Source organism: Oncorhynchus gorbuscha, linkage group LG24 (assembly GCF_021184085.1).
Source record: "Oncorhynchus gorbuscha isolate QuinsamMale2020 ecotype Even-year linkage group LG24, OgorEven_v1.0, whole genome shotgun sequence".
Lineage (NCBI taxonomy): Eukaryota > Metazoa > Chordata > Actinopteri > Salmoniformes > Salmonidae > Oncorhynchus > Oncorhynchus gorbuscha.
Window position 1 is genome coordinate 17,466,993 of NC_060196.1, and position 10,104 is coordinate 17,477,096.

A 10,104-nucleotide genomic window follows, 5' to 3' on the forward strand; every position below is an offset into this window, starting at 1 on the left:
TTCACACTCAAATGGCCTACTATTTAGGACACACGTATGGGTCTTTGAACACGGACTCGGGAATGCACAACACACTCACAGCACACTCACAGCACACTCACAGCACACTCACCGCACACAAGCCAGCCAAGCAATCCTTAGCTGGTGTTAGCAAAAGGGACAAAGCATCTGCAACAACTGAAGTATCTCGCCAGTCACTTCTATTTCAAATGATGTGGTTTGTAGTTTCAAGTAGTATTAGTATACACAGGATATACAGGGTATATACACTGTCCAACGAAGTGCTTACTCACTTGTGCGGTTTGTAAGAGTTGTCCTGCTTGATGTTCGGAAGCCGTCAGCTAACGTTAGCCGCGACAAGAAAGCAAAGCCAAAGCCGATCCTCCGCGCATCAACCATCTGGCCTTTCCTGTTTTATGTCAAGAGGAAACCGAGTTAGCTGTTGTTGACTGTAAAAGGTAGCAGCTGAGCTGCCAATGATTCGTTTTAGTTTTTTTTAACCAATATACGCCCAAACCCCGGTTGTTTCTAACAGGCCAAGCAGGGGCACAGAAAAGGTGATTTTTAACGTCCTTTATCATAAAAAAATAATAATAATCTAGTTCATATTTCATAATAAATCTGGAACACTGGACAGATACTTTAAACGACTGTTGTGTCCATTTTGTGTTTTTATTCTACCGTTATAGCGTTGATTATAATATCTCTGATCAATGTGATCTGCACATTGACTCAGCACCAGTACTCCTTATACAGTATATAGCCACATTATTGTTATTCCTTTGTTACTAATTCCTTTTTTATTTAGCCATTTGTTATATTGTTGGTTAAGGGTTTGTAAGTAAGCTTTTCACAGTAAAGTCTACACCTGTTGTATTTGGCGCACGTGACAAATAAAGTTGGATTTGAATCTTCGAAAGACATTATTTACTGTACTTTGAAGTATACTGAACAGAAATGTAGTGGGTGCGTGTTGGTGGCAGGGAGTCAGGCGCAGGAGAACAAAGAAATAACAAACTTGGTATAAACGGAGTCGTTTAATAAGTGCTGACTCCAAAAAAAACTAAATGTATAAAATAACAAAAGTGGGTACAAAACCCGTCGAAGACCAACACAATCACATACAATCAAACAATCTCCGAGATGGACGTGAGGGGAAACGGAGGGTTAAATACACAACATGTAATAGATGGGATTGGAACCATGTGTGAAGGAAGACGAGACAAAAGCAATGGAAAATGGATCAGTGGCGGCTAGAAGGTGGGTGACGTCGACCGCCGAACACCGCCCGATTAAGGAGAGACAAAAAAATATGAAACGCAACATGGAACAATTACAGTTCATATAAAGAAATCAGATCATTTAAATAAATCCATTAGGCCCTAATCTATGGATTTTTACATGACTCGGAATAAAGATATGCATATTTTGATTTGAGATTAAAAAATGTAGGGGGCATTGATCAGAAAACCAGTCAGTATCTGGTGTGACCACCATTTGCCTCATGCAGCGTGACACATCTCCTTTGCATTGATCAGGCTGTTGATTGTGGCCTGTGGAATGTTGTCCCACTCCTCTTCATAGGCAGTGTGAAGTTACTGGTTATTGGCGAGAACTGTAATAGCTGTAGTACACGTTGATCCAGAGAATCCCAAACATGCTCAATAGGTGACATGTCTGGTGAGTGTGCAGGCCATGGAAGAACTGAGACATTTTCAGCTTCCAGGAATTGTGTACAGTTCCTTGAGACATGGGGCTGTGCATTATCGTGCTGAAACATGAGGTGATCCTGACAGAAGAATGGCACAACAATGGGCCTCAGGGTCTCGTCATGTTATCTCTGTCCATTCCAATTGCCATCGATAAAATGCAATTGGGTTCGTTGTCTGTAGCTTATGCCTGTCCATACCAATAACCCCACCGCCACCATGGGGCACAATGCTAACATCAGCAAAACGCTCGCCCACACAACGCCATACACGTGGTCTGCGGCTGTAAGGCCAGTTGGACGTACTGCCAAATTCTCTAAAAGGACGTTGGAGACGGCTTATGGTAGAGACATTAACATTAAATTCTCTGGCAGCAACCCTGCAGTCAGCATGCCAATTGCATGCTCCCCCAACATCTGTGGCATTGTGTTGTGTGATAAAACTGCACATTTTAGAGTGGCCTTTTATTGTACCCAATACAAGGTGCATCTGTGTAATGATCATGCGGTTTAATCAGCTTATTGATATGCCACACCTGTTAGGTGGATGGAATACCTTGGTAATGGAGAAATGCTCACTAACAGGGAAGGAATCAAATTTGTGCACAACATTTGAGAGAAATAAGCTTTTTGTGTGTATGTCTATAGGATATTGGTGATTGAAAATAGGCACCTGGTTAACCTAAAAATAAAAATATGAAGTGCGGGTATGTATGTGATCTTTTCTTTCAGCTCATGAAACATGGGATCAACACTTTACATGTTGCGTATTTATTTTGGTTCAGTGTATCATGTGAACCAAAAATGCATCCCAAATGGCAGCCTATTCCCTATATAGTGCACTACTATTGACCAGAGCCCTATTTGCCCTGGTTAAAAATAGTGCACTATGCAGGGATTGTGGTGCCGTTTGGGACAAAGCCACAAACGCAGTCATTTGTTGTGCAAACAGGACAACTGTGCATCTGTGACCATTAGTGCTGCACCACGAGTACTTCGAGTCCATCGTTACTAGTCTGCCTCACACTCTTACTTACTTACTCAAGTGTGGGCGGACAAGCCCACTAAAGCACAATTAAACTGGCAACAAAAAAACAAGTGTGGGAAGGGAACACATTGGGACAATCTAAACACGGGATTTACCACTCGAGGGGAATAGGTAGAGATGGGTCATGTTCATGAAGAAAACGGAACGAAACAGGGACTCCTGAATAAGAAATGCACATTTGTGTCTTCCAATGCTAAATGTGTGAAAACATTGCAAGCCCAAATTAACATGGTCCCGTAGCTAGCTTTTTCGGCCAATTAACTTGGCTTTCCCAATGTCTCCTAGCCCCCCTAAAGACAAGGAAGTGACCCCTGTGTGAATGTATCCCTTCCCTTCAACTCTATACATGCTGCCTGAATGTTGTAGTTAGGACCATTTACTGTTAATGGTGGAGAAAAAAGGTGCCTGTACAAAACGGTGCCCGGGAGCGTTTTAAAAGTAAAGTAGCAAACGCACCATTCTTTCATTACCCACCAGGAAACTTGTGGGCCGCTGCAATTTTCGCTGCATGACATCCAGAACATATTACATCTACTTTGTGTGCATTTACAAGTGGGACTGAAAAGCCTTTGTCCCGATCCCTCTCTGTGCCTGTGCCTCAAATGGCACCCTATTCCCAGATGGTCCCATGGGCACTGGTGTAAAGAAGTGCACTATTTAGTGAATAGGGTTACCTTAGTATATACTAGAGGTAGACACATATGGCTTCTCAACAATAGAGGGCCCGGAAAGGACTTGCTAATTGCCCCTGCTATTTCGATGATTGGGTTGTTTTTCTACTGTAGGAATGAGTACAGTGGAGAAATGACATGCCATTAGTAAAAGAAAATAGTGCACAACCATTTTATAAACTACTTCTGATGTACAAAACAATACTATTTCTTAACCCTACTTCTTAACACATTTTTCAGCTATTTTCCCTGTTTTTAAACTCCCCATGTTTCTGCGTGTCTCAGTGCCCTGACTCGGCCTGCAAGCAGGACCTGCTGGCCTACCTGCAGAGAATCGCCCTGTACTGCCACCAGCTCAACATCTGTAGCAAGGTCAAGGCCGAGGTCCAGAACCTGGGAGGAGAGCTCATCGTCTCTGGGGTAAGTCTCACCACACAACACCCTAACATGGTACAGTCAAGGCTCTGGGTCTCCGTCAATAGTTGTATTCCGGTGCATAAAGCACTGGTGAGCAGCAATGTTCTGTCTGTGGGCTGTCAATAGTTACAAGGGACCTTCCCTAGGCTTCCTCCCTCCTCGTTTCTTACAATTCCCCTCAAAGGGCATTGGAGGAGTTCTGAGAGAGAGCCTTGGATCCTCTCATTCATTGCACTTTGAGAGGAATATATTAAACAACAATGGAGGAAGCAAGGATTTGAATGCTAGTAACGTTTTCAGACAGCTCTAGTCTGTTCCCCATCAGCGCTTGTCTAAAAACACAGGACAGATGATGGCAGCGTTATGGTGGATGCTAACTACTGAACTGCTTAGACGCATGTCAGTTAGTTTCAACTTTAAATGGTATTTGAAGCTAACGCTGAACAGGTGGAAATGAAATGCATGCCAAATCTCAAATCCACCCCACTATGCACTTGTGGGGTGAATCTCAATCATGTCACTTGGCATCCTTCCCGTGTCCACTTGTCTTGATCGAGAGGGGAAAGAAAGCTAGTTGATACTGTTGATTTACACCCCATTTCTAGGAAATGGTATGGCGTTTTGGAAAGGACTTTATCCTTAGGCTCTAGTATAAAATGCCGGCTGCCAAAAAGACCACCTTTCAGAGAGACTCAGAGTTTGATCTTTTTTTTACCGCAATTACCCTATGATTTTACATAACATTATAACATTTCAAAATTGTTACACAATAAATGTGGCAGTATATTGTCCAATGGCAGTAGAAACGTTAATGGATAATATTGTAGAAGTCCTTGCCATACTGAGCCACGTTCTCACCAGTCAACCCTATTGGCGCGATGCGTAGGATGTTTGTCGCCTTTCACGCCAGCAACCCGGGTTCGTTTCCTTGCCCTGCCATTTTGCTACAATATGCTAAAAGCTCAAATGATGCCAATCAATAGAGCAGTGATCCAATGTTATTGGTTGTGTACACATATACTACATGGCCAAAGGTATGTGGACACCCCTTCAGAGCAGCGACCGTGGACTCTCTGCTGCTGTCTCCCTCTCTCCGCTGAGACTAATGTCGTGTTCAAAACAACCGAGAACTCGGAAATCTCCGACTTCCAACCTCAGTGCGTTCAAGGAATTCTGGAAGAAAAAAAAAACGCGATCTGACTGGGAAAAATTATCCATCTCGGAATTCCAAGTTGGAAACTCTGGCATCTTTCTAGAGCTCTGACTTTCCGACCTCGTGATTTGACGAGGGGGGAATTTCCTATCTGTCTTGAATGCACCGTGACCATCAGAAGCATGTACCATCAGTCAAGTAAAAAATAATGAAAAAGCAATTATTTGAAAATTTGAAAATTACCATCACAATAAGCAAAGCCAAGTGTCGGGTGGAGTGGTGTAAAGCTCGACGCCATCGGATACTCTGGAGCAGTGGAAACGCATTCGCGTCACCATCTGGCAGTCCAACGGCCGAATCTAGGTTTGGCGGATGCCAGGAGAACGCTACCTGCCTGAATGCATAGTGACAACTGTAAAGTTTGGTGGTGGAGGAATAATGGTATGGGGCTGTTTTTCATGGTTTGGACCCCTTAGTTCCAGTGAAGGGAAAAATTAACGCTAACAGCATACAGTACAATGACATTCTAGACTATTCTGTGGTTCCAACTTTGTGGGAACAGTTTGGGGAAGGCCCTTTCCTGTTTCAGCTTGACAATGCCCCCCGTGCACAAAGCGAGGTCCATACAGAAATGATTTGTCAAGATCGGTGTGGAAGGATAACTCATCTCAACTCCATTGAACACCTTTGGGACGTGTTGGAATGCCGACTGCAAGCTTGGCCTAATAGCCCAACATCACTGCCCAACCTCACTAAAGCTCTTGTGGCTGAATGGAAGTCCCTGCAACAATGTTTCAACATCTAGTGGAAAGACTTCCTAGCAGCAAAGGGGCAACCAACTTCCTGTGATTTTGGAATAAGATGTTCAACGAGGAGGTGCCCACGTACTTTTGGTCAGGTCGTGTGTTTTCGCGCACGTCCCTCCATTAAACAGGCTCACTGAATTCTCGGAATTGTTCAATTCACGAATTGTAAAAATGTCCACAGTCATCTGTTGAAATAGACCCCCTATTCTGATTGGCATATTATGGCGAGAAACACTCAGGTCCTCGAGTAACACTCCTCTCGATCGTTGTTTGGCAAAACTGTCATTCTCTCTTTCCCTTCGCGGTGCCAACCCCAACCCAGGGAGTCCTCAACACAACTGACAATTAAGTGTTGAAAAACATGGCCCTCGCTACACGACACCTACTTTTTTTCCCCCCCAGACACTTCTTAATTAGCAGTTGGTGGAGGTCAGGTGTACCTCTCTTCTCTCCCTGCGTTTTGTTTGGCTGACATTTAGAGGCTGCGGCTGGCCCCCCCAACACCCTTGCCCCCCCCACCCCGAGAAGGGAGTCAACCGCTAGAATTAATTGGCTCCGAACTCCAGCTGGTCACTATAAAAAGGTTAGCAGCACGGTGGGTGCCCCTGATACCCCGAATTATGCTTGAAATACCAAGTAATATGCAGCCATTTAATCCCGACAAGATGAGCTGAAACTCTATGGGCACTACGTCTGAAATGGCACCCTATTTTGACCAGCACAAAATGTGTTCACTATCACAGGCTCTGGTCGAAAGTAGTGCACTATATAGGGAACAGGGTGCCACATAACCATGTTCTTTTGGACACCCGCTTTCTCTTAATGAGCCTGTCATATCAGAGATGTGTTGGAGGCACAGCGGTCACTCTGACCCTGTCCAGCTACTCAGGGCTCTGATAAGACGAGTGAGGGACCTGCTATCGCCCTGCGGGGGAGACCAGAGACAGAGATCTCACCTCTGTACTGTAAGAACCGCTGGCTTGATAAAGCCTTCTTCAGTGAGAGCTCTTTGCCGCAGGCAGTCCTTGTTATCTTGCAGCGTGACATGGGATGTCTGAAAGACTCTGAAGAAAGGGGTGCATCTCAATACCCTTTCATTGAAGAAATAACAGGTCTCCAATTGGCTGGTTAGTATTAATGCTTACACCTGCCCAATAGATATGCTTCATTGAAGTCCTGAAAGAAATCCAATTGGTTGGATTATTGCTTATTGCTCACCTATCCAATCACTTAGAGCTTCCTTTTCCCCTCTCCTTCTTCCCACCTCTCCCTCCCCTCTCCTTCTTCCCACCTCTCCTTCTTCCCATCTCTCCCTCCCCTCTCCTTCTTCCCACCTCTCCCTCCCCTCTCCTTCTTCCCACCTCTCCCTCCCCTCTCCTTCTTCCCACCTCTCCCCCTCCTCTCCTCCCTTCCTCCCCTCATGGGGTCTGCAGAATGTTGCATGTGCAGTTGATGATGCAGGTTTGCGGTTGACCTGACCATTGCTTCCATTGCAGGTGTTATATATGTGATGGTTTTTCACATGTCCATTTTAATGTATAAAGCTGACCGAGTAAAAGCAGTTCCTATGTAACTACAATGTTGTTACCACAGTTCATACTATAGCAGTGAAATAGGTGTATCCGTGCAACGTAAGATATGGTGTTGGTACAAGGATCTTAACTTCTAAGTTGTCCTCCGTCTCTCCCCGTAGCTGGACAGCGCCACCTCCCTCATCCAGGCGGCCAAGAACCTGATGAACGCTGTGGTGCTCACAGTCAAAGCCAGCTACGTGGCGTCCACCAAGTACGCCAAGGTGTACGGCGCCGCCGCCGTCAACTCGCCTGTGGTCAGCTGGCGCATGAAGGCGCCCGAGAAGAAGCCCTTGGTGAAGCGGGAGAAGCCCGAGGAGTGCCAGACCCGCGTTCGCCGGGGCTCGCAGAAGAAGCACATCTCGCCCGTCCAGGCCCTCAGCGAGTTCAAGGCCATGGACTCCTTCTAACGATGTCCGCCGCCACGACGGATGTCACTGGAACCAAGAAAAACAACGCCGACAACGAGAAGTTTAAGAAAACTCCCCTTCTTTCTTTGTGTTAATTTGTTTCTTTTGGTGAGACGAGAGTTGTGCTGATAATAACACCGCCTCCTTTCTCCCTTTTGAGCGAAGGGTCGATGAAAAAAAGCCTACCCGGAGGACTTTGCTTATCCCGCCACCTGTTCTGAACTACAGCTCCCATGAACACTTTGGGGCTTCTCGGCCAATGGGGAGCCAGCGTGCTCCCACCCATATTTATGACTATTATTACTACTGTAGCTTAACCGTGTGAGAGCCAAATGTGTGACACTAAAAACAAGAACTTACTTTTAAAAAACGGGAGATAAAAAGTTAAAAACAAAACATAGCAGAAGAAGGGCACCTAAATGACCGTCAATATTATTGCTATATCATTACTATTGTGGTATTGACCGGCTGCTCGTACACACATTAACTGTCTGAATGGAAACGATGAATGGCGCAGTAGTGAAATCACTGTAACAAGAGGATTGATCTATCACGGCTGATAAACTTTGGGCGACATTTTCGGTGCAAAAAGAGCGCAGGTTTGTGCTAAAATGACTGTAAAACCTCGAAATAATCAGGCAGGGAGATGTAATTATTTCTTCGACAATGTGCATTATAAGGAGACGATTGAACTAGAGTTTAGCTTACTGAGTAATGCATGTGCAGACCTGATGAAACGTTTCAACTGAAATCACACTGCCTGACTATGAAGAGGTTTATAGTATTACCCCCACAGATCTGTGCTTTTGATAATATTCCCCTCCTAACTTAATCTCGTATGTTGTCCACGGTTTGAACGTTACCTTACCTGTAGAGCTAGGAATAACTTATATTTAAGGTAACTGAAAGTGTTTGGCATCCAAGTCATTTGTTTCCTTGTTCATTCCCGACCCATAACGGTGTTCCTGAACGATGCACACACTTTATGGTCCTATGGTATTGCCTTTAAAAAAAAATACAAAATTCTCATGATGTTATCACTAACTATATCGCAGCCTGATTGGATTATTGTGTAGAGTCTAATAGTAGACACAGAGAGGTATGACTAGTTGTGGTTTGCTCACAGAACATAAGGCTGCGTTTAGACAGGCAGCCCGATTCTGATATATTTTTTTACTGATTTGTCTTTTAATCAGTTCAGCTATCAAAAACATCTGATGTGAAAGATCTGATGTGATTAGTCAAAAGTGAAATTAGTGGAAAGATTATCAGAATTGGGGTGCCTGACTAAATGAAGCCCGAGAGTCCTACATACAGACGTATACAGGTAATTGCCAAAATAATGGAAATGTGAGTGAATGAAGCATATAACGTATATTAAAAGCAGATGCTTCCACACAGGTGTAGTTATTGAGTTAATTAAGCAATTAACATCCCAGCATGCTTAGGCTCATGTATAAAAATGCTGGGCAGGCCATTATTTGGGCTACCTACCATGGCCCCCATAGAATGACAATACCATCCACACAGCATGAATGGCCATGGAATGGTTTGATGAGCATGAAAACGATGTAAACCATATGCCACGGCCGTCTGTCACCAGATCCCCACCCAATTGAACACTTATGGGAGATTCTGGAGTGTAGACAGCATTTTCCACCACCATCAACAAAACAGGAAATGATGGATTTGGGTTGCATCCCTCCAATATAGTTCCAGACACAGAATCTATGCTTAGGCACATTGAAACTGCTCTGTGTTGGCCCACTGCCCTAATAACACACTTTGTTGGCATTTCCTTTCTACTGGCAGTTACCTGTACATACATACAAACAAGTACCTTTATATTCACTGTTCTCTAATAAACCCCTCAACTTGACGGACCACCCTCCACGCCTGTTTCTTCATCACTCACAAGCGCCTATATTTTTTTATATAGTACAACAGATATTATAATTATAAGGTGGGTAATTCAATTCAATTTCAGATCATGGCTTTCCAGAATGTGATTGATTTGCACACTAGTGGAAACCTATTATCTGCAATTGCCTGAATACCAGTCTAATTCTGATTTTTACCCACCGTATAATGTTAGACGTTTCCTCGTTCCTTAGAGGGGCTAATACATATGTATCTACAGTGGGGCAAAAAAGTATTTAGTCAGCCACCAATTGTGCAAGTTCTCCCTCTTAAAAAGAGGAGAGAGGCCTGTAATTTTCATCATAGGTACACTTCAACTATGACAGACAAAATGAGAAGGAAAAAAAATCCAGAAAATCACATTGTAGGATTTTTAATGAATTTATTTGCAAATTATGGT

General features: G+C 44.1%; 1 protein-coding gene across 4 annotated transcripts in view; it reads left to right on the forward strand.

Annotated features, from left to right (window-relative positions):
* LOC124012776 (catenin alpha-2) overlaps positions 1-9,663 on the forward strand; it is a 711,900-nt gene extending 702,237 nt beyond the window's left edge. For all 4 annotated transcript variants that reach the window (XM_046326728.1, XM_046326729.1, XM_046326730.1 and 1 more), the window contains 2 exons: positions 3,713-3,847; positions 7,497-9,663. In XM_046326728.1, the coding sequence (XP_046182684.1) occupies positions 3,713-3,847; positions 7,497-7,784 (423 nt within the window). In that variant the 3' untranslated portion in view covers positions 7,785-9,663. The remainder of the gene's footprint in view (positions 1-3,712; positions 3,848-7,496) is intronic.
* Positions 9,664-10,104: the final 441 nt, after the last annotated feature.